Source organism: Trachinotus anak, unplaced genomic scaffold (genome assembly GCF_046630095.1).
Source record: "Trachinotus anak isolate AG129_WGS33_773 ecotype Australia unplaced genomic scaffold, CSIRO_AGI_Tana_v1 ptg000012l, whole genome shotgun sequence".
Lineage (NCBI taxonomy): Eukaryota > Metazoa > Chordata > Actinopteri > Carangiformes > Carangidae > Trachinotus > Trachinotus anak.
Window position 1 is genome coordinate 11,143,187 of NW_027273863.1, and position 25,543 is coordinate 11,168,729.

Consider the following 25,543-nt stretch of genomic DNA (forward strand, 5'->3'; position numbering starts at 1 on the left):
TGGCAATGTGTCTGTCCAGATTTAGGCATGAGTAGCTCCGTAGAGTAGAATTGCTTACAAAGGTCATGGTCAGTTGACACTTTCCTCTCATTTTTTCTCTTTGCTCAAATCATGTTGTGGTCACATGTTAGATACAGCACACAGGCGATGACAGGGCTCTCAGCAGTTTCATGAATATTTGTGAGTGTACAGGAATCTCTCACTGTATTTCCCGTCATAAGTGAAATCAGTCTTTGAGTGTTGTTATCTTACTTTACAGATAATTTGAGTCAGTGACTTGTCTTTATTAGACTCCACTGAAGCACAGACCCACTAAGAAGATTAGAACACGAAACTAGTCTTCCACAGCTGTGCAAACAAGTCTAATTGGGAAATGTAAGAATATGAGGATTCAAATTAGATATGTTTCCTCAACCCTCTACCTGTCAGATTTAAGGAAAAATGTCAGATTTGGTCTACTCTACTTGGCAAAGACTCACGTCCCTGCAAAACAATGGCGCTCTGCAGGATGAAGTGGCATGAATGACTTAAATATAAAACAGATGCTACTTATTACAAAAACTAATGGCTTATCTGTAATAAAATTAACTTGAAGCAATATTCCCTGACTTTTTTTTCTCCCAGTTTGAGGCAGCCGATCAAGCTGTAAACACAGCTTATAAAATTGATATGGCAAACATGATAGGAGACAGTTGTCAGTAGCATTAGCATGCATTTGGAGTCGTGTTATGTCCATCTGGTTTTATCTCCAGCAACTCCTGAGGGATGTCTGACTCTTTTATCTGCTAAATGCTCCACAACATTCACCAGCTAGTCGCTAACTTTGTCTGTCTGCTGTTTGGTGGTGGGAAGGTGGTGTACAGTTGGTTTATCAGAGCTTTTCTGATAAAAAATATTGACCTGCTGCAGCCAAAACAGTTGAGGGTAACTACAGAGTTCGGTGATAATTCTCTGTGGGTTTGTCACGACAGGAAACACTGTTCATATTGTAGGTGGTAATTGTTTCCTGCTAATATAAAAACATTGATTATTGCAGCTTTAAACAAAGATGAGTGGTTTGCATATTATTTTTAGGAAGCATTTTTACACAAAGCACATCAAGAAAAATCTAAAAAAATCGAAATATTGCAAACTTTTGAGATTCTGCTGTTGATAACCCCAAGATTACAAACTGATTGCCTACAGTTTCTGCTTTAATGACATATGTCCAGTTAAATCCTGTTTAAACCAGACACAAAGACAATTTAAACTGGAGCTCACTACACCACTTCTGTATAATCTGTTCACCCTCTCTCAGTGGTTAGTTTCTGATAATGTCATATGAGCCAAAGATAAAACAAACCACAGACATCCACTTAACCTGTAAAGCCCGCTGCGACTCATCCACTCCAGAGATATATGCATATTAAAACGATAATAGTCATTGATAAGAAGGGCAGTGGGAGAATGGGCCATTATCAGAGTCCATCACTGACTCAGAGACATGGTACCACACAGAGGAATACCATTACTGGTGTTTGGAGTGAGACCATGCACTCTCGCTGTGTATGCATGCATGTGCTTCTGTGTGTTTAGTGCATTCATCCATGTCATCCAATTTCAATATTTAGGCTCTGTGAGCCCCCAGGTTTGATAAACCTCTACAAAAGCACCAGGATGCATTTATTTTCTCTTCCACCAAAATGTCATGTTAGTGAAAGCCTCACGAGCGAGAGAGAGAGAGAGAGAGAGAGAGAGAGAGAGACGGATTGAAATGAGAGATGGGTAGAGGCAGAAGGGAAAGTTTTGTCCTTCATCAGCCCTCCATTCGTCTATCCCTCCATCTCATTAAAGGTGGATAGATGATCAATAGGAGAGAAGCAGTGGAGGGGGATTAGGATTAGAAATCGATGGCTTTGTTTTCTTCAGCCTGCCAAAGATAAACACTGCCTTAAGACACTGACAACGCAACACAGAGACTTTCACAGCTTTTCATCTGTGTGTGAGAGGGCACGACATTCCCTGTGTGTGGACAGACAGACATCTGTTTGCAGCTTCTCATGCTGAGTTAAAAAAGAGACGCTTCGATCCCTTCACAAGATCGGGAGAAAGGGGGGTGGGCTCTGATCCAACTTTGTAGTAAGCTTCTACAGTCAGATGCAACCAAGACTCTGTTGGTATTTTGCAGACTTTTTGGTCAGTACACTGCAATGCCAGGACTGTCGAAATACACATGATGAACTGTGTGTGGGAGGTGCAGGTTGTGTATGACAGATCAGAGATTGACTGCTAGTTCACACCAAGTCACCGTTTCAAGACTCTCTGAGAATAGCTGAGCCGGAGATGACTGATGAAGAGGTAGTAGGCTATCGTAATAGGCTCGCTGCAAAGAGGAGTGATGCTCCTAAAAACCTGAGTGGGCTGTAAGGAGTGAGGCAAGGCATTCTGGGTAGGTGAGGCTTCACCTCCCACACAGAGATTCAAAAACATACCCCCTGCTTTGATCTCTCTCTGCTTTCTCTCTCTCTCTCTCTCACGCGCTCCTCTCCTGTCTCTCTCCTTTTCACGTGCACGCAGGCTCACACACACACACACACACACACACACACACACACACACTCTGCATGCTCGCCCTGTTTGTTGTGGCTTTCGCCCCTCTCTCCTTTGAAAGAACAAAGGCATTTGTTTATGTTTCCTGCAGATGAAAGCACAGCTTCGTGATGGCCCATTTCACCCCAGGTACAGACCATTTATAATTTTTCTTTCAATTCATGATATCTTTTTCAAATGAAAACTTAAGAACTTGGTCTCTATGGTCATTTTTACTGCTTCCTTTATTTTTATTGACCTTTTGTCTGTGTGTGTTTTTCATGATAATCATGGTGATATTGTTCCTATTCAGAGTCGCAGGTGTCTGATGCTTACCCCAACCTGCCCTTGGCAGGAAGCAGGGAGCGGAGCAGAAACAGACAGAGAAAGATATTCATATCTATCATAGTCTCCAATCCATCTGTCATGCACGAGTTTGGACTGTGGAAAACAACCAGAGCAGCCTCAAAGGGACGCTGGTAGAATATGCAAACTCCACTCAGAAAGGGCCATGCAGGTCTGCCGCCACCAGGACGCCCTTATTTCCCATCACAGCTGAAAGAATAGGTCTAATGATATTTTACATTTTGGTTATAGTCCATAAATCCCATGAAAAGACAAATCCAAACAATGTGTTAGTCTCTCAGAACTTTTTATTACTTCATTTTCCAGTCTATAACTTCAAGTCCCAGGGCTTTTGTATCAACTCTACATAAATCTTTAAAAATGAATGAAGAATACTTGCTTTTTGTTTTAAATTGACAAAAAAAAAGTTCTCTAACAGCTGGGCACTGTATTTTTTAGTAAATGTCATTCTAAGTGTAAATCGTGTGTCTGTTGGAGATTATTTTACCTGTGGATTAATGCATATTCGGTGCTCTTGAGTTATGGCAGCAGGACAGTCAATTCAATATGTACAGTTGTAATGAAAGAACATGTCAGCCAGCGTAACTGTGTATCTCATTAATGTGTTGTTAATAGTTTTGGACAATACTATAGGTGCAGAGGAAGAAGCTCCTTTAATAATTCTTCACCTTAGTCAGTCAGTTGCACCACTGGACTGGTGAAGAAATACTCTCCAGGCAGAAACTGAGGAGGCAGGAGAAGGAGCAGAAGGATTATGTGATGTGTGTGTGTGTGTTTGTGTGTGTGTGTGTGTGTGTGTTTTCAGAAGTATAAGGACAAAAAGAAAGGGGAAAAGCAAGGAGAGGGACAATTTCATTTCAGGACAATTGGGCAGGTGGCTGCTGATCCTTGTCCATCACACATTCCATCATGGCCTGACATGGCTGACTTGCCACCCTGAGTGATAGTCACAACTCTGGCTTACGCATAAAGCACACACATGCACACAGTAAAGCATGTGCACACACACATGTGTACGCACAAAACAGTATTGTGGATACATGCCACTCACAGCAATTTCTTCCTGGGTGGACCTTTGACCCTAATGCATGTTTTCTCTCACTTGAATGTATTTGATTTTATACATTTTACCTCTGTTTTCCCTTTTCTGTACATACATACATATATATATAGAGTCTGTTTTAAGGCAGTTAGCCAGATAAGATCCCAATCCGGCTGCATTGATTAAAGCCATGTTGATCCCTTTGTTTTATTTAAATTTATTTTTAGCAGCAAAGCCTCTGCAGGGAAAATAAAAAAAGCCAGCCCAAGTAAAGCAATCAACATTGCATATCGTTATATTTGTGTGTGTTTGTGGAGGGTTGAGGTATGAGGCTTTAAATGCAAGCCTCTATTTTACGATCCATCGAGAACACAATAAAATTCATTATGGCCTAAAGGCAGCCCATATACTGGCATATGTCTTTGTGCAATTTAATTTTACAGTGCAAGATGGAGTTTTGAATTTTCAAGTAGCCCAAAATACTGTATGGGATTCAACTCAACATGAGGCATGACTGAGAACTGTATTTTCTGAGACCTTGTGGTGCCATCTAGTGGGCTAATTATGCAAATAACATTTTACGAACGTATTTTCCTTTGAGATGATTTGTGATTGATTCTGATCATTATAGAAAAACTCAAATCTACCAAAAAAGATTTTTTTTACACAATATAATCTTTATTTTCTTTTACACAGTGATCAGCTACAAACACTGTCGCCTACAAACAGGCATTTTTACTTCAGCAGACTCAAATGATACAGTAATAAGTTACAGCAGTGCTTACCGACACAGACAGGAAGTTAGAGTATGGTTAGTCTTGTTTCAGCAAGTATCACCACGTGCAAAAGATGGTAGATACTGTCTGTCTTTTCTCACTAAACAGTATGGAAAAGCTGAGTTTGTATAATTTGGTAATTTATGATTAATCCAGCATCATTAAAGTCCGGGGTATCTGTACTTCATATTTCTCACACAGCCAACATGCTTATAGCTGGTTCAGACTTTCATGGCTTATAACAACAAATGGAAGTTACATCTTTCGACAATGTGACAAATAGGCAGGACAGAAAGATCTTGCACTTACAACTCTCCTGGTCACACACCATATGCATGCAAAGACATGCACACACAGAGACATAAGGGCACGTATAGACTTACATGTATGTGCTTAGGCACACACAGTTTATCTACAATTTACAAAAGATAATTTGATTAATTTTTTCCTTTGCTTTCTCTTGACATTTCTGTTATAATCCTGAAATGCATGGCTGCTATATTGTTTGAACTCTGCTTCAAAGATTTGGTATTTATGCACAATAAAATACTCTGTATGTTTACATTTTTATGTTTTTTTTCTTAAATGATTACATGTGACCGAAATATCAAAAACACTTATGAAAATGAGTTTGTCGATAAGGCATTTTTGAACACAACCATTCATTGTCAGATCAAAGTTTCTTGATTGGATCACCAAACACCACAGGAAAAACAAGACGCTGTGCATACACAGCACACAAAACATTAACTGTGAGTGTGTTTTCACACAATAACTGATGACAAAACAACAAAACATATAGGATTTCAAAAGACCTCAGCCACATGTACTTTGATAAAGTGCTAAAAATAAAATTATATACAGCTTTGACATGCCCCTAGTGAAAAATAAATGCATGAATAAACTCAAACTCAGTCAAAAAGAGGAACTGATATCATGTACTGTTTGTCCGTATTGCATAGCCGGAGCTGGCACAGTGCAGCGAGATTCATGAGCACTACAAATCTCCACATCAGGCAGCAGGACTGCAAGGATACCTGACTGAACAGCCACCAGAATCATTCACAGTTACTTTTTTTCTCCTCTTGATGTCGGTCAGATTGTCCATGAATTGATGATTTAACATTTTTGTTTATTTTTATGTTTCTCCGTGCATTCGTTTGAGTGTATGCTTGTGCCTGTGTTCTTGTATACTTCAATGCGTCTAAATTCATTCCTTAAGTCTGTCACAGTTGGCAAAGCGAGTTTCCACATGCAGCTTGGGCAACCAGCATTAAATCTTCATAGTGTCCTGGTGGCTTTATTATTAAAACCTCGCAGCCTCTGTATATGGAGATGGCCTCTGGCTCCACCCGTCACTGCTGTCTCCGCTGTGAGAGACAAGAGACATACAAGAGATGCTAATAGCAAACAAATACATCCACTCATCCGTGTTCCATGCATCAAATGTAAATCATGAATGAACTCTGGACTTACTGCCTAACTCTCCCCATCTGAGCCCCTTCTGGACTCTGAGCCGGGGTGCAGAGGAGAGTACACCCAGCTCCGATCGTCCTGAGTCTGCTGTTGTTGAATTCAACCAGCAGAGGGCAGCAGCAGGAGAAAGAAGATGAGAGGAATGAGGATTGAGTTGGGGACAGATATTTATTTTTTGAATATTTATAAAGACATTCTCCACACAATTAGTTCTTTAAAGCTGAACTGGGCAATTTTACATATTGGGGCTCCAAACGACCCCCACATGAATGTTTAAACTTCACACACTGTGCTCCTGGTCAGTATGTGGTTGGTTAACACTGTTCAGAGGACAATTTGCTTTTTGTTTGTTGTGTTTTAAATGATCACTTCTTCTATGTGAAGATGCGTCTAGGTGTCTACACTTACTCCAAAACTGGAACTTAATTAGGAGAGAAAAAGAAATGCTACAGGGTCTCAGTTAGAAGGGGTGATATGATATTCTGACCCTGAAATCATATTTTCTTAATCAGGTTGTTAGTATGACAGATGGGATTCTCAATAAACACAAAAAATTCTCCTGAAGTCAGAACAGTTTTGGTTGTCTTACTTTAGAGATTTCTATATTTGTATTTTTGCTCAACTATTTCTCAATTGTTTAAAGTCATTGAGACTCAGTTGGACATAGATGATGTTATGTACTTGTGCATCAGTTAGAGTTCAGCAACATTTGAATCTAAATCTGAAGACAGTTGTGCGTTTTTTTTTTTGTTTTTTTTTTGCTTGTGTTGTCAGAACTGTCAATCACATCTGATCGAACTATAGCCACACATAAATAATACCAGGTTTTCAGGCGCTTTAAAATGTGCCAAGTGCAGCTTTAATAAATAGGTAATTTTCACTGTCAGGCAGAGGATTTCACTCCAGCCGAGCACTGACAACATTAATCAGCTTGTCAGCTCCTCCGTGCTACCTGGGAGTTTGAGGGCAGAAGCGTGAGGGATCACTAAAAGTACAAAGCCAATTTAAGTGACAGTTAAATAACTGCACACATTTAATTTACCGTTTAAAGGAACTGTGATACATACAGATGTATGCTGCCTTTAAATGCACAAAATGGCCCTTCAGAAGCTGCAGTTTTTATATGGAGTATTTTTTTAAACACTAAATGAATTATGCAAAATGCACTGTAGCTTTCTTTCAAGTACTTCTGAAGATCCATAGGCGACTGTGCTTGTTTTAGTCCCAGTGGAACAGTTAGCAGCAATGCCATTGCATATGGGAACATCTCCTAGGGTTACAAATGACTCTAACTACCTTGGCGGTGACTTACATTGTAACTTGAGCTAGAGTTTAGCTTACGACGGCCAAGAACTGGAGAGTACACCCAATATCTGCCATCTGCATACTGATGGATGGACACACACACACACACACAGATGAACACAGAGATGCATGTAATGTGTCAACAGGAAAATAAAGGGAATTGAATTATTATACAACAAAGGAGAAACATAAGGGATGACGTGAAGCAGTTATTACAGAGGCTAGAAAGAAAAGAAAGTGAAAATGGAGTATGAATGCAATGATGTAGATTCATCAGCAAAAATTCACACAAAAGACAGAATTATGGAGAGCTGTGCATGACATTGACAGGCGCATGAATGCAGATTGACAGATATAAATACATCATGCTGTGCAGGAAAGACAACCCCAGTGTTTTGCTGGTACATTCACAAGCATGAGCTATGACTGATGGCAGCCTCGTGCTTCAGGAAAAAAGCATTTTGGACAGCGAGAGCAACCCCATAGTACGTGCATACCGCAACACACACACACCCTCCCCCCTCACCATCATAACTCTACCACGCTGTCCTGACTGGGCCACTGCAAGAGACCCAGTAGATCAAAGAAAAACAGAAGAAGAAAAAATATCTTTACCATCTGGAAGTGGATTCATCCATCAATGGTATAATGTTTATAATTATATATCTTTTATTCTGTCTGTCTGGTAAGATAATGGAAGTTTACTTTCACCTCACTTTAGTTTGTTTCGCTTCTGTGCAACTGGTTCATAATCTGACTTTGAACATCCAAAAAAAACAAAACAAAAGGCACTGAAACATGATTATGGGAACTTACAAAGTAGATGTCGGACACCTGCACCTCGCCATCCAATGAGTTGTGGCTGCTGGACACAGACAGTTGATTGCACGACGTACGTGGCGCCCGCTGAGGCACCTGGGGGCTCGGAGGGACAGAGGAGGGAGGCGTCGAGGGGAGATGGTGAGAGGAGCTCTGGGTGGAGGAGTGAGGAGACGCGGGGCAGATGGGAGTAAATGCAGAGGCAGGAGGGAGCATGGAGGCTTTTGCTGAGGTGGGAGGTGTGGATTGTGCAGCTGAACGAGAGATTAGAGGAGAAAGAGTGGGAGACTGAGCGGCTGTGGGAGAGGTGAGTGGTTTGGTGGATGGACGGATGGATGAAGAAAGCGTGGCGGATGCCTGCCCAGCTGACTGAGCAGTGGGGGCGGAGGAAGCAAAAGAAGGAGGAAGAGTAGAGGAGGAATATGCTGAGGATGGACCAACAGAGTGAGGAGTGGATGGAGCAAAGACACGGGGCTGATGATCAGGTGACAGATGGCTGGGAGAGATCCTTTCTGTCATCTGTGTGAGCTCTGTGCTCTTTGGGATTTTACTGTATGAAGCAAGATAAAGAACAATGTTAAAATACGGTTACACAGACAGCCATGGACATTATCCTAGGATTTTCATCCTGTATATATGTGTGCACCTGAGCTCCACCTCCACTGTTATGGTGTCTTGCTTCCCCTCATGAACCTCAACTATCTCTTTTTGTGACCTGAAAAAACACGAGAAAACAGAGGGTGTGAAAAGCACAGTGCACATATGAGGAGTAGCAAAAAAAATCATAACCTGCCCTAATTGTCATTGTACTAATCAGATATGACAGTGCATATTTATACAAGTATTCTGACCTGACCACACTTGGTGAATGCATTTGTCTCCTGTAGCGTGGGTGCTCTGGTGTATCAAAGGGGGTGGTGGGTAAGGAGTTGTTAGAGGAAAGCGTGGTAGCGATAGACGCTGTGGTTGCGTCTTCAAATGAAGGAGGGGTGCAGGGTGGTTCTCGTCCTGAGTGGAGTAATTAAGTAAGAGAATGTGAGTCATGTGCTGGAGAGATGAAAATACACACAAAAGAAAATAATGAACAGAACCTGATTGATTTCACAAAAGGCTGCAAACTAAAATCTACAAACATCTACAAAAGCAGGAGTGCCTCAACCGTTCAGTCAAATCTAGCTGCATAACACTACACTTCAGACAGTTACTGTGGATGAGTACTGCTCTCAGAGCTGTTCTGCTTGACACCCTGTTGGGAAACTCTATACATCATAAACTGTGTATGTAATTAAGACTTTTACTTTCCTCTTTTTGTAAATGTGCACAGTTGGCCTGCTTCCACAGATTTCTTTTCATATTCACATTCTATTCATTTCAACTTCTTACCTCCATTTAAGAGTGTGTATGTGGACAGTAAATATTGGATGTTGACTTTTGCACACCCTACATTTGTCCCTGAACTCAATTGTATACCTTTGTACTCAAGTTAAAAAGCAAGCTAAAGATGATCCCTTCCTCTTGTTCTTTATTTTCTGCTATTATTTGTGGTGTAGCTGTCTCATACTATGGTTTCCTGGGGTGTGGTGGTTTTCTCTGCACAGCCAGTCTCAATTTGTTGAAGTTTTACTTAAATGTTGTTGCTATTACTGTTACACTGCTGCTGCACTACTTTCTCCACAGGGATCAATACAGGTTCACTTAATTTCATTTAAAGAGAAAATGGAGCACTCAAGTGCAGACAATTGAAGTTAATAGTGTGCCAAGAACAGAAAGACAAAGGGTGACAAGGGAAAACCAGCACTTACTAGTTCACTCTGTTTTCTAGTATTTTATTCCAGCAGCAGTCACATGTTGCTTGGACATTTCCCCACTACCTCTGATGAGGGCAGCTAGCCTTGATAAACACTGATGAAAGTTAGAACCACGGTGTCCAAACGATCCCAGACTAATTAGTTCAAGTCTTGTTTGAAATTAAACATCCCATTTTCAGTTGGAATGAAAAAAGACAACCTAGATGTTGCAACATGTTTCTGCTTATATCACCTAATTTCATGTCAAGACTTATCATCACTGCGGACTAACAGAGTTTACAACAAGTCATACCATTGTCCTCCAGCATGGGAAAGTTGCGAGCTCCTCGTAGGTTCTCCAAGTTGTCCAGGTTTTCCTGCCTCTCATCACTCAATGAGGGACGCTGCCCGGCTGAACCGGTCCCGGCACTGGACTTGGACATGGAGAGAGCCCCTCTGCCCCTTTTAGATGGAGAGGATCGCAATGCTGTGAAAGCAGGGGATACTTTACTTGTACTCTCATTCCAGAAAATAAAATGTCCCAATTATTAATGTGGAAAAAAACAAAAATAATTCCCTATTGGCATTGTTGGAGTGGAGGAGTGTGTGGTTCATTTGTAGACTCACAGCAGCTCTTCCTGAAGACAATGGTGCTACAGAATTTGTAGAACCTCTCAGCATAGAAACCAGGTCTGTGAACTGACACTGTGTCCTGTTGGGGGGCAAAGGCAGCAATGAAAAAAAGAGACCAGGCAATTTTAATGATGTTGCACTTTTCATTGACAATGGCAAACAAGGTACTTTGCCTATTACAGGCAAGACAGTGACAAAATATTGGAGGCAAAAAATAAGGCTTGTTTTCCTTGGATAAAGACTATTACATCAGTTGTGTGAAAGCTACTCACCCCGTCATGGATAAGGGACTTCCAAGAGTGCTCCAGCTTCTTGATCAGTCTGTCAGACAAGACAATTAAATTATTTAGCTTATTCAGTGACTGACTGCGGTTACCTGGCAACTCAGGGCTGAATCAGGGGCTACAGGGCCACTTTGAACGTCGATGTGCATTTTAAAGATCTGTTTTAATAGACTGGATTTCATGTTGGGCCCTTCACGCCTCCATATGTCCACATTTCACAGACCCCAGTTCTGTTTTCCCTCCATTTGTATTTATTCAAAAACAGTATGATGTGTCTTGGATTGCTTTTTCTGCTTGATCTCTCGGCATCTTTTAATGTTCCTTGCAGCCACATCAAGCCTGGATTTCTATTAGCCTGTCCACTAACCACTTCCTGAGTTTGAAGCCAGAGAGAAATTCAGCATTTGTCATTTGATGTGTCCTGAGGTGTCCAATAAAAGACTCCCTAAAATCAGTGCAACCTTACAGAGTACCTCAGACTGAGAAGGCAGTGCAGGTTTTAGGTGATATGTACGGCACTTTAAACATTAACATATCATAATCAAATTCATTATATTATTTTGAATTTATTACCATTTATTATCATGTTTTTAAAAGAAAGCCTCAATTATTTTTACTTCAAAATAGAAAATGTTGGAGGTTTGTAGAAGACATCTGGCATTATGGGAAACTAAGAGCTCTGTTTATGCTGAAAGAATAGCAACATTTTATGTATTAATTTCCCAATATTACATAGCACAACTGCCAACCTGTACGACTGCAGAATGTCAATGATCCCAACGAACAGCAGGAGGCGCTCTCCTTTACCGCCAACAGCTGGAATACCACCCATGCTACAGACAGAGGGGAGAACATTACCATCATTTCAGTCATTTTAATGTGATGATAAGAGCAAACTTTGTGAAATGGTGACTCACGTGTCATCATGGTCCAGTGTATCCCTGCACGTGGAGCCTCCCTGTATAGACTCCATTGCAGTGGAATATAAGGCTCTCTGGGCCGCAGGTTTCTTCTCATCCCCACCGCCTACAGGTGAGCCCTGGGACTGAGACTCTCTCTCTGCTTGGGTCTTGTTGTGGACCCCGAGCAGCAAACTGTAGTCCATAATCTTAAAACTCTCCAGGACCTTAAATCAAGCACCCAGGAACACGTATTTCAAAACATTTCCCAAGCTTCCAAGAACATGTATAGATTTAATTTTGTAGGCAAGGGCATGGCGAGAATTAACATGTACATTAAAAATACATAAGCCACATAATCTATTGTTTTATTCTCCCTTTTAATTGTTGTATAATTCATCTTATAATAGATAAAAAATAGTTACATTGTTTATGTGTGGTTGGCTGTGCCGCTCTGCACACTGTTATTCTACTGTATAAAACACTGTTCATCCAACTCCTCCCCCTTATCTCTCTTACCAGACAGTCTCTTTGCAGCGTTTTGACCAGAGCACTGTATGTGTCTTGGTCCAGAATGAGGCCGTCAGGAACGTCACTCAGAAAGTCCAGGTCTTTAAAAGTGGGTTTGGACTTCTCTCTTTCCTTCTTCGAAGCTCGTCTCTTGTATGTGGAGCCCTTCAGGTCGAACTTGAGGTGCATGCGTACAGAGCGTGGTAAAATATTGTTCATCACAACAACTCTGATGTTCTTTCCCCCACACTGGACACAGTAGAGACCAAAAAACTTTGGCAGCAAAGTCCGGGGATTCTGGTTCAAGTTCTGGAGCAGGGTTGGTGCAGTAGGAGAAGAGAGAGGGAGAAACAAAGAAATGTTATTTGGTAATAAGACATGCAGCCTACGTGGCTTGGCCACGGTACAGTGCACCTGCCGAGCAGCGTGACCCATCCACAGGCCTCAGCCCATACCTGTGAGTCTCTGCTGTGTGCATGCTTAACCTGTTAAGGAGTACTTATCCCAGGTCTTGGTCAGGTACAACCTCTCTGCTCTTATCTATCACAAAGTCACCTGCTGGCGTCACTGCTGACTGGGGCCAACACCAAGGGGTAGGATAAAGAGGATAAAGATGAGTACAAGTTTCAGCTGCTGCTTTGCTCTTAAGCATGTGCTCATGTACACAAACACCTTATACACCCCAAACTCTGACTAGACATACTATTATAAAACCTATGGCAAGGATTTTAATTTTCCTACTCCTTCTAAGTGCAGAATGGTAATTTAGTAGACATTTGCTGTAGATAAAAAAGGGAATAGAAATCTAAAATATTTAGTTTTCATTTTTATTGGCTGTTTTTGAAACAAATATTGACAGCATTTAATAAATATGATTCTAATGAGTGAAAGGCTCTGCTTGACTTACCATATAGTATCCAGGAAGCAGTTTCTGTAGGAACTCAGCCTCCTTGTGCTGCACAGTTTTGATGATAAACTCGTCATCACGTGTTACGTAGAATATGGAGCCACTAGCTCCTGGATTTGTCAACTCGATTAGTGGCTCATTACATAGGGAGTACTAGACAGAGCAGAGACACAGAGGAACAAACATAGATTAGGATCTGAACTGGTGTCTTGCTTAAAGTCAGACAATTTGACCTAAAATCTTTGAAAAGGCCGTTTTAACATAGCCATAAAGGCAGACTTTATTTATTTTCAAGCTTGCTTTAATCGTGTAGAAGGAATAATCTGTCCCTCTGGCAAAGGAGGGCGTTAAAAATGTCATTAAATGTCACCCGGGTTTGTAATTTCACTTGGGTGCTGCAGGGCTGCACTGTTAATGTTGGATCCGATAGAGCTTTCAAATAGCCAACCAAAAGACTAATATATCTACCCACTCACATGGCACAGCTCATCAGCAGCGAAAAAGGGAACTTTGTTTTAAAAGTGCTAGGGCGTACTCACTGCTGAGTACAAAAAGGTATTCTGGGTGTAGGTGGGAAAAATTACACATTCAGATTATTAGAGTGAGTGTAATGTGACATTTATGTCGTAACATAGTATTAGTAATCCCACTGACGATTCAAAATTCACTATGGTAATACTGATTTCACTCACTTCATGCTGGTGCTGGGGACAGCGTGGACTAACAGGAATTTCGATGAACTAAAGTGAACAAAGTACGCATTGCTTTTTGTTCATTTTTATAACCAAGTAATATAATTTTCTACAGCTTAGGCGAAACAATGCAATTATACCGCACCTCGACCCCTCAACCACCAACACAAACACACAAACGTGAACTACTCTCTGACTCTCTGCTGCCACAACTTGGAGTTTAAAAAAGACAGCTTTAGTCTGCTAATCTCCCTCTGGCAAAGGTAGAATGTGAGCTTAGACATGCAGCTGAGCACACTGTATGTCACTGCATGTGTGTGTGTGTCTGTGTGTGTGTGTGTGTGTGTGTGTGTGTGTGTGTGTACCATGACAAGCTAAATAAATGAGGGAATGTGCAACAGTCCTTTTTGTGTTTGTGTGAGCACGATTTTCATTTTAAACATGAGGGCGTTAAATGATCATCTTCACGCCAGCTGAAGTCTGATGTGACAGGGAACATGTTTTCTTTGATAACTCCATTTATCATCAGTCAAACCCTGTCAGAGGGATTCTCACATGAATCTATATTTATGTCTCAAACGAAATGTAACAAGAAAGAGGCAGAAACCACAGATTTTTCAGATCTCTCATTTGACAAATTACCAATTCAGGCAATGTAAATATGCAAATGGTGTTGCACTTTTTTTTTTTTTTTAGCTATACTATCAGGTGTTCTGAAGCTAATAATTATGGATGATGTGCATATGCATTATTGCTGATGCTGTATGTAACAGCAAACATTTCACTTGCACAGCGTGTTATAAGGCATTCAGCTACTGTCAATCCATCATGAGTCATCAGAGAAAATAATATCTCACCAAGTAGTCATCCGGTCGGATCCCAAACAACTCTCGGAAGTAGCGGAAGGCCACGGGAGCGTAGGTTTTAAACCTGAAGTCTGGGAAGTGGTGGGCTGGTGTGAGGTTGCTGCCTTCACTGTGTGGAGCAAGGTGGGGACATTAGGAAGAGTGAAAGAAGATGAAAGCTTACATAAGATGCTTCCCACACACATATGCTCATAAATACAAAATGCACTCATACAAACGCACCTGGGGAAGAAGATGCTTTCGACCACATAGAAGTCCTGCATCAGCACATCTCTTTCAGGCTTGGAGCTGAGGTTGCCAACAGTATATCCAATACCCAGCTGGATGGCTCCTTTCAAGGCAGAGGAGGTGGTCTGGAACAAGAACAGAACAATGAAAAGAACAACAGACTAAGGTGTGGGTGGAAAGCAGTTGATGGAATCGTGACACCAAGCAAACCTACAATCAGCATCAAAGACAAAAGACAAAGACAGAGAGAGACGAAGGGGAAAGGTCTACCTTCTTGTATGTTGTCTCTCCAGAGGCATCTACCCTCCTATGGCCAATCTTTTTCTCATGGGCTGGGCCCGCTCCGAATGGGGATGGCATCTGTCACACGGAAAGAATTGCGGAGTGCAAATGTATACATGATGTAGGTACTGCATATATTGCACATTATCCAATCAGAGGTCATACACAGCAAACCAAATCAGATGAAAGAAGGAAAGAGAAGAAGAAAGATACACAGAAAGGTGAGACAGGTGTATAGTGTGAAGCCGCCTCTCACCTCTGTTATCTGAGCCTTCTTGGCTGAATCTGTGGACAGAAACAGAGAGAAGGTGCAGGAGAAACAGGTTGAGAAGCGTTCACAGCGGTATATCATTTAGCGTGATTTAGAAATCAATGATGAGTTAATGGTAAATTTAAGGAATACCCACCAGCCTCAAGACAAACATAGAAGCTACAGATACATTCCCTATGATTTCATTAAGAAATGTAGTAATGTGCAATCATTCAGGTATATCTGATCAATATATAATCATCTAAATATCTTGCAATACACAGAAGAGTGGAAATCGGAACATATATAATTTCATGACAACTGGAAAAAGTTAATCTGCTGAGGAAGACGTTGTGATACAATCGAAGGCTCCAGAACAGCTACTAATGGACCTAGCGGCGAGGTTATTTTATCAACATCCTGATTCACATCCCTCAGCTCATTCTAATTAGATTTTGTTTAATTAAAAGGCACCATACTAAATACATTTATTGCATTAGATTCCACTAAAAGCTAATTCCGCAACTAATATAATGCTACAAATTTAACTTCATCAATGTTGTTCCAAATAAATTGGTGGTTTACTCACCAGCAGAGGAGTTCAACACCTACAGGTACCAAATGTTTGATAATCCAGAAAGAAAAAAAGACATGCAGAAAAAAAAAGCCACACTAAACCAAAATCTGACATTCAGTGGCCAGACCACTGCAGCGTGCAGTCAGTTTTTTTCTATTCCTGGATCAGTTGAGATTTGTACCAAGAAGGTAAAAACTCTATTGGATTGACTTCCTCCCTAATCTGAGGGCTGTCATTGGCTGAGGTCTCCAGATCACATCACCGACCAATCACACACAAGGATTAGGAGGAATCTTTCCAACCGACATGAAGGACGCAACTGAACTGTGTGTGTCTGTGTCTGTTTACTGAAGAGGATGAGTGAGCAGGAAGGAAGGAAGTGAATGGGAAAAGAAAGAGTACACAGTACTACACAGTACTACAAGCTACTTGGTTTAGTGTACAGTACATCACGATGCTGAATTTCAGGTCATGTGAGGGTGAAGATTAAGTGAAGGGTTGTTGATAAAGCACGGATAATGAAACTTTAAGCCATGTTAAAGGACACAGCACACGCTGCTGTAGCATATGTTGCTATCACTAAGGCATGACAGAATTCGACAATAGTTCAAATATGATTTAATATATAATCATGATTTCTCATTGGTGGATTGGTAGATGCTAACAAAATGCAATAATCATACAATCTAAACTGTCAAAATTCAGACTTGCATGTAGGATATCTGATTTAAAATCCTGAGGTGGTATAGTCCTCCGGAGCCATGTACACTCTGACTCCTGCTGCTTTACATGGCAACTGTATTAATAAGAGTCTACAGGTATTTAGTCATAAAACAAAGCGCGAGAAAAATGTAAATGTTGACCTGACCTGACGATGAAAAGATGAAAAGCTGATCACCAAAGTTATTACAGTTCATCCTGAGTCTGACATGAATGAATGTAACAAATTCCTTTCAATCCATTGGTCGCTGAGATATCTGGATCAAAAGTATTGGATCCACTGACCACGAGATAAACCAACATCACCATCCCTGGTACCATGTCACAGGCAATGGCTGGAGATGAAAGGGAGAAAGCTCAGGAATATTTTTGCGTGAAACAAGCTTAGGAAACTGCGACAAAAAACATCATGTAAAATCATGATTTGTGCATTCAACTGCACAAACAAAAATGAGTGGATATTCATACAGTAATTTCATTGTTCCTTTAATGCCCATTAGTGCAGTGATAGGACGCACATGGCTGCCCACACCTGTAACCTGATTAACATTGCATCAAAGCCTGTAAGGTAGAACAATGGGAAGGAGTATCCTGGGACAGGCGCACACACAAAGAGTCTCCGTGGGATTAGGGTCATGCCAGAATAATGTGCCACTGAGCTGCAAGCAACAAACAGGACAAACTCACTGTAGCATTTCTGATTATTGTGTGAGAGACGGACTACCCGTAAGATGATGCTTTCACAGTCTTAGATTAAAATGCTAAGGAAATGTACATTTATTGAAAACTCACTCGGAAAGGATATTCTTGTGATGAAATATTTTGTGCCAGTGTTAAGAGAAGTATGCCTTAAGGTCTGTGTGTGTTATAGTTAAGAGGATTAGATCTCTCCCTTATCAACTGAGAAAATGGCGGCCTGTTGCTGTGACATTAATGCGACACTCAACACAGGAGTAGATTGTGATGCTCTCTGCACACAAGTCTAATCCGGCTGACTTAATAATAATCATCTGTATACAAACATCCGCCGTTCCCATGTATACATGTGCATGCATGCACAAAGATAACTTATTAGACCTGCTGAACTGATGAAGATGAAATCTGCTTTCTTTCTTTCTTTCTGCACATATTTGCACATTAAATATCATAAACCTGTCATGCATATCCTTTCATATTTGTAGCCATGACAACCACAGTGATGCTTGAAATTGATACCCACAAGGGATTAGTGTGTGGTTTGTGTTATAATTCCATATCAGATTATGTAAAGCACTCCTCAGATTTAGCTAGGAAGAGGAAGAGAGAGATGGTAAGAAGACTGACAGAGAGTGAGGAGAGGAACAAAATGACACCTGAGAGACCACAGCAGGTGTTTACTATTGTGGATGAAGAGCAGCCCATCATGTGTAGGGATCATACAAAGTTAAAGCTCCTGCAGAGATACACATACAAATAACTGTGGGTGTGTGTGTGTATAACCTACATGCCAATGTCTTATTGGGGTAAAAATGTCATTATTTTCACAGCAGCTTGTATTTATCAGGGTCTTGTGGAACTGTCGTTGCACACTTTGTGTTTGTGCCAGTCCGCAGTGAGCCGCTGACACTTTGGGCCATTTACAACTGAGAGACAGTCACTTGAATCTTGACAGTGTTATCTAACCAAGCAATTAATTATTCATTTCTACAGCTCAGGCTCCCATTACTACATTTTTCCGTATCTGCCTTAGTGGCAAACATACATTTTTTTTTTTTTTTTTTTGGCAGTGTAGTCCTGTGTGCAGCTACATCCACATGACTGCATGGTAGGAAGCTGCTCACTTAGGTCCATATTCCCATCCCCAGGGCACCTGCTGCCACCGACAGCTGGGTTTGAATAAACCCACCACAATGGTGGGACTCTGACCATTTGTCGCTTTAACGCTAAATGTAAGACATACGCACCGGCGTCCCCCTGGTCAAGCTGGAGGCAGAGGCCGGCGGCCGCCTCCTCGCTCGTCGTCCCATCCTCCCCGGTTTGCGCAGTCCTGCTGTCCATCTCCCGGACGGCTCCTGGCGACGACGACGCGCAGCCGTGTCCTTCCTCAAAGAGAACCAGGTTCCAAACAACCTAGAAATGCTCTCATCTCACCGCCTTTCTGTGTTTACTGCCGCACTGACAAGCTACATCACTGCACGGATGTGTATTTGTCGCCGTGTGTTGCCAAACGCAGCGACACGTCCAGGGCCAGCGGTGCTGATCATCTCCGCCGCTGCTGTGCGTCACCACTCTCACGCAACGGCGGCATCATCATCATCATCATCATCATCATCCTGCTCAGTTTACAAGCGACCGATTAACCGAGGGACCGTCTGCTCAGCGCACACTATGGCCCACCAGTGAGAGAGGCCGTCTCTCACATTTTCATTTTATGTTTCACCAGCTTATCAGCAATTTAGGTAGTGAAACCTGCACTACAGAAAGAACAGCTGAAAACTTAAAGGTAAAAAAAAACAAAAAAAAAACCACACATACTACAAAGTTAGATACGTGAAAATGATGAATCAAGTCAGAATTATAATATACTTGTTGGTGAAAATTTCTCCCACAGTTTAGCAGCAGGATAAAGTCAAGTAAGGGGAAGGAATATATATTATGATTTCTGAGGTGACTGTAGTATTAATAGCCCTCTACCACATCACATCAGTTATAAGGCATTTATTACATTTATCTGTTAATTGCTTGATCACATGTATGTCTAAGCACAAGACAGTTTTCAGAGCTAAATAAATGTTCATTTTGTGAATCCTCTGAACTAAAGCAGTGATCACTGTACATGGTCAAGACAGCAGCAGAGACGCAAATACTGCAGCACCAAGAGTGTCCATGTGCCCTGGCCGTGATCTAATCTTGATCTTTTTTTGGTATCAGTCCCACTGACAATAGTATCAGTACTCAAAACAAGATTTCGCATCATCGGTATCAATACATTAGAGATGGATCCACCCACCATTACTACACAGATTAGTATATAATTATTATTTTATGGGCCTGCTTTCTGTTTGTTTGGTACACTTCTGACCAACTAAAATCTATTAATTGCTTTTGTAGAAATATCAAATTCAATGTCAAAATATAAAGTTTGTCTACAGGCAAACATATACATAGAATAATTATGTACATAATTGAATATAATGAATTAAATAAAGCTTTAGGACATACTGTTAATAAATTACTAAAATCATAGATTAAATTATGCTTTTGGATAATTCTACAAGTCAAAGTAAAAATCGCAAGAAGCGGGATTACTGGCAAATAAGTAATATTAAAGTGTTAAATTACTAATTTCTAAAGATGGAAACCACTGTAAAGCATTACCAAATTAAAACTAATCTTAATGCAGTTCAAATTGTGCAATATAAAAGCTTACATTGTCAGTTATAAAATATCTAAACTAATAGTCTATTACAATAAACAATATAGTGTAATGTTCCAGTAACAGGCCACTATAGTAACCGGTCAAGTCAGGAGTTGAACTTTAGTGTGACTCAGATTAGATTATTTTAACAAGTGAATCTAAACTCACATATCAGTATCCAAGACAGCATTTATTTTACAATTTCTACACATGATAGGTCATGGTACAATATAGGGCCCTTTGGCAAGTTAAATGCAAATAATGTTATCAGTACCATAATGGAAATCTGTGAGATTGATGGCATCCTATGTCACTGCATAAAACTGACACTGACACATGCAAAAACTTGTCACTTAACATTCAGAAAGGACTAAATGGTATTTGTATTAGAAAAGGGAATGGCTACAGTTTTATTGGCTGGAGTAAGTTTTATTGGCTGGAGTAAGATGTGAAGTGTCTCTACTTTGGAGAATTAGTGAATGTCCTCTCACACGGTCTTCTGGAGTTTTGTGTGCATGTGCTCTGGTGGTTAGTTGCACGCTGGGAATCATCAGGCTTGTCCTCCCCAGTGTTGGGTTTACAGACAGGCCGTCACTGGTCCAGAAACACACACACACAGATACTCTGAAGTCCATACGAGAGGTCAGGAGTCACACTGACACAAAGGAGACAGTTGTATTAGAGGTAAGTGGGCAGGTCCTTCTCCACCACCTGCAAAGAGAAAAAGCAGAAATTTTACTATGACAGAGATAGTGAATGGTGAATGACTCCATTGCAGCACCATGGACAGAGATGAATTGTTCAATCATACAACAGATACATTTTTTGATAAATAGATTATTGATTATCAGTTCATCTAACCTTTTAATCCTCCTTTTCTTACAGTTGTCTTTTATTATAAATAAACAATATACTATGACAAACCTAATGCAACAAATTGCATGAACGAACTCTTACAGGCTAAAATTAAAGTTTTAACTGAATCAAAATAGCAGGGAAACGTATTATATACACCAACATTACATGAAAGTTTTCCTAATTCACAGCATGCACAAAAATATTATTAAAAACTACAGTGAATGTCACTTACCCTGGGATCATCTGTTGGGCCGAATCGCTTCACCACTTGTCCTTCTCTATTTATAAGAAACTGTTGAGAAATTAGATATTAAAATATTACCACAAACAGGGATTTTCATGCAACTGTGGCAAGAAAAATACAGCTAAATTTGATCAAGGATGCTTCTTTAACAGGGATTGTGGCAACAATATAACCAAATTACCTTAGTGAAGTTCCATTTGATGTTACTGTGGAGAGACAGGGCGAGAAAAAAAAAAATATTTACAGCACAGCTTTCACCTTTAACACCAAGACTGTGGTTTCATCCCTCATGGAGCACAGAGTGTATAAGTGTACTTGAATTCAAGTAGGTTCCAACAACAGTGAGCAGTTTGTACTTTTCTCCCTTAAGTCCTCTTTCCTCATTTTGTAGGTCTCACTCACACTGCAAGAGTTCAGATCATAACAACCTCACACTGTTAAATCCACTTACAGGCAAGTATGAGTGAAGGCAAGACACACATTAAAATAGTTAGGTAAGGACATGTGACATCTAGGTTATATATGCCCCGCTGGACAAGACATCCTCATAAATTAGTGTGGCACTACTCTAATTCACATGCTGGCTTTGAACGGCCCATCTCCTTGATGCAAGTCTGCCTGAGGCTTCTGAACTCATGGTGATCCTCTTTTTCTTCAGCTCACAAGACTTCAAACACAGCACTGGAGAACTGGAGAACTTAAGCCTTAAGCCTAACCCCTCTCAACCCACTCCTGCAGCATAATCTACCTTTCACTATCCATTTGTATACAACACTCATTTTCACCAAAGTATCGCTATTATCAGGATATCAAATTATATATTGTGATATAAAACACTGATAATGATTAATATGATAAATACTATTCTGATCATAATTTTTGCAATATTGGCCAGCCCTAATTTTACGCCTTCACTAATCACTTAAAACCTAAGGATGATTTGTGTTACATGTATTCATGAAAACAAGTGTTGCTAAATGTTGAACAGTAATAAAATTAATAAAAATTATCAATATATTTTTAAAGAATCGTCATAAAGAATTTTCATAATTAATGTCTCCACTAGTTTTCACTTTCTTATAACAACATTTTGATTCTGTGTAATATTAATATGGTTCCATCACATCTAAAAGTTATTAGTCCTGCATAAAGAACAGAGCGCCACAGACCTTGCTAAAAAATAGCTTCAGAACTGTAAAACCCACTTTTGAAGATATTTTGACTGTATATTTTCCCAAGAGGGCCTCATAATCTCCTTGAACTTCATGGGGAAGTGCTAATATCCATTGCAAATACATAAAATATGTTATATTACACCATCATTTAATAATTTTTTTTCAAAACTTTTATGAACTAATTTCTGACTTTTCCAGTAGTGTGGTGTCTTGTGACAGTGGTCTTCTTCTTCTAGGCTTTTTCCAATAGACCAGAGCTCCATGAGTTCACCATCACTGCTTAATGAGGTTATGAATAATGACTGCACTCTTTTATATGCTTCTGGGTATGTTGCAATCCATTTTGCAATAATCTGCCCAAACCTGTTTCAGGTGTGATTAGCCCAGCCTTTGTTATGTTTATGCTGTCTTCTTATGCTACTTGTTGATGATGTCAGAAATTAGTTCAGAAAAGTTTAAATTTGAAATTGAAAAGTCATGAAATTCTGAAGTCTGTATGAGTTAGTACGAAATGACCCCAAAGAAAAATTGTTACTCATTTTGTGTATGTATTGTCGTCAAACTTTTTTTAAGTAAACAAAAAGTAAAGCTAGGACAAGAACTCACTTTCCCAGGGTTCCTTTGCCTTTGGGCTGTGCCTTCATCCACTTCCACAGAGGGTGAGCATTGTCTCCATTCACCTCAATCTTACTGAAGAGGTCAAACTCAGCATTGTAACCTTTAGCAAACTCTTTAATCTCTGCATCAGTCCCAGGCTCCTGGATAACAAGCAGACACACACACACACACACAAATATTAGTAATTTAAGATTTGCAACTGAGCCAATACAGCTGTACACGGTATAAATACACCTATATTGAATGTATCTAAAAATGAAAATTCTGAAAATCCATCTTACATGCTTGTTTGAACTGAATGGAAATGTAAAGATGAATAATCATTTCAATGAAAGAAATTAAAAACCAAAAGAAACTGTATTGTCATCAGGTTATGACTGTTACCTGTCCTCCAAACTGGTTGCATGGGAAGCCCATAATGCGTAAACCTTTCTCAGCGTAGGAGGCGTGCATTTCCGCTAGCTGAGTGTAGTTTACTTTGGTCTTTCCTCATTTAGAGGCTACATTTACAATGATGCAAACATAACCTCTGGCAGGAAAAACAGAAAAAACAAGAAGCTAAATTGAGAAAATAATTCTGCAAAGAACTGTCAAATGTAATATTTAATTCCACTGTAATATTCAACTTTATTCATGCAAGTTATGAATTCCTTAGCCTGTGATTGAGCATACAGATTCAAGATATTAGGTTTCTAAATATAAATATTACCTGTATTTGTCAAGAGACACCTCATTGCCATCAATATCCTTGGCAGAGAACTCGTAGATGGACTTGGCACTCTGCCAGTCTCCCACCTGAGCGCACTGCAGACAGGTGAGGACAGAAAACTGTATATAGATGACTGTGGCTGATTGAGGAACACAGCTAAAGGGTTTTTCGGGGCTAAAGTCCGTTAAGCAAACCAAAGGGCAAACTTGAGCTCAAGCCTAATAAATACGCAAGATGAATCACATATGGGAGGAAGAGCAAGGAAGTGAATCACTACTCTTTGCACTCAGTGCACTTTGGCCCACCTGTGTCATAATTCATATCCCTACTCTTGAATTTGGATACAGAATAGATTTAGGGTGGAAAGCCCAGTAATGTGGACTACATGTCTGTCTGTACAAGAGCTGGAAGTATCAATAAACAATAAAATAAAATAAAAAAAACCCAAAGATTTGACGGATCTAACAGCGTACACGTTAAATCACGAGTTAACAGCGGCATTGAGTAGAAATGAGGAAATACAGGGATTACACCGACAGTGGATCCCCCCTGGTTTGACGTTAGGTTACATCAGCTCTTGTAGATTATCATCAAGGATTATTAGCAACTTTAACGGCATCTTTAACCCTCATATCAACGTTAGCGTTACAGCACAACAAGCTAACAACACTACTCATCTTATCAGGAAATAGGATCAATTTGAGTTGAATTTGAGAGACTCGGCAGCTGAGTCTAGCTAAAGGGGTAAACTGTTAATTAAACTCCGTCGTTGGACCAAATGAATGACGGCCAAATGCTGACATTATGCTAAGAGCTAGCGGTGGCTGCTGCGTCAACACCGGACCTATTTGTCCGTTGCACCACATTTAAAAATAGATGCCCTAAAACTGCCTTAGCGTTACATATTTTCCAGCACGCAGTCAGCGGCCGACACATTAATGTTTAGACCACAGCAGACAGAAAAAAACCGGGGAAACGAGTACTGAAGTGTCCTGTGTGCTTACCATGGTCCTCTGTACTCCTCTGCTCCCCACCACTCCTAACAACACCGCTCGTCTCAGGAGCCGCATGGCGGCAATGATGACGCCCCTTGTCATGTGACCTGTGGCAACGCCCACTGAGGGATACTGCGTACCTGCCTACTTGACACTTGCTAAGTGGCAGCCCTCCCTCTTCAGTTTTCATAAATATGTCTGATGTTTTTTAATTTGGGGTTTCGCGATCGATCTTTTCATTTGGACACTTACATTTAAACCTGCAAAGGTAATTTCTGAAGAAAATGCTGTGGGACTGCTGCCTATTGCATAAGATCAATCTAAACTGCGTCGCTAGCTTTGATTTGTATGAAGAAGCAGATGAAGTAGTATTAAGAGATGGGAAAAAAAAAGTGAAAAGGGATGAAGAATGCTAATTGTAGTGGAAGCAGTGAAGTAAGTTTAGATGTGATTCATATTGTTTAAGTGAGTTGAAAAACAGGATTATAATACAATGTCCCATCGTCAAAGCATTTGGTGCAGAAAAATAACAGACTTATAAACGTCAAGGTCACTATAGA

General features: G+C 40.4%; 2 protein-coding genes across 8 annotated transcripts; both read right to left on the reverse strand.

Moving 5' to 3' along the window:
• Positions 1-4,632: 4,632 nt before the first annotated feature.
• On the reverse strand, positions 4,633-20,421 carry LOC139629040 (phosphatidylinositol 4-phosphate 5-kinase type-1 gamma-like). Of its 7 annotated transcripts, none has more exons than XR_011692899.1 (18): positions 18,931-20,421; positions 15,697-15,725; positions 15,429-15,518; positions 15,153-15,283; positions 14,922-15,039; positions 13,373-13,525; positions 12,475-12,774; positions 11,974-12,182; positions 11,806-11,889; positions 11,045-11,093; positions 10,767-10,851; positions 10,453-10,626; positions 9,204-9,360; positions 8,999-9,067; positions 8,350-8,902; positions 8,060-8,094; positions 6,229-6,312; positions 4,633-6,122 (listed from the first exon to the last, which is right to left on the reverse strand). XR_011692899.1 is itself a non-coding variant. In XM_071491374.1 (18 exons), the coding sequence occupies exons 1-17, from the start codon at positions 19,022-19,024 to the stop codon at positions 6,232-6,234; spliced, it is 2,451 nt and encodes an 816-aa protein (XP_071347475.1). In that variant the 5' UTR covers positions 19,025-20,421; the 3' UTR covers positions 4,633-6,122; positions 6,229-6,231. The 7 variants fall into 7 exon arrangements, 5 of the variants coding, with proteins under 5 accessions (XP_071347475.1, XP_071347474.1, XP_071347477.1 ...); XR_011692898.1 differs by having other exon boundaries at positions 6,229-6,315; XM_071491374.1 differs by lacking the exon at positions 8,060-8,094 and adding an exon at positions 7,541-7,615.
• Positions 20,422-20,555: 134 nt separating this feature from the next.
• LOC139629042 (phospholipid hydroperoxide glutathione peroxidase-like) lies at positions 20,556-25,151 on the reverse strand. Its single transcript, XM_071491378.1, has 7 exons — positions 24,993-25,151; positions 23,989-24,083; positions 23,664-23,808; positions 23,268-23,419; positions 21,668-21,692; positions 21,475-21,534; positions 20,556-21,095 (listed from the first exon to the last, which is right to left on the reverse strand). The coding sequence occupies exons 1-7, from the start codon at positions 25,083-25,085 to the stop codon at positions 21,063-21,065; spliced, it is 603 nt and encodes a 200-aa protein (XP_071347479.1). The 5' UTR covers positions 25,086-25,151; the 3' UTR covers positions 20,556-21,062.
• Between the last annotated feature and the right edge of the window lie 392 nt (positions 25,152-25,543).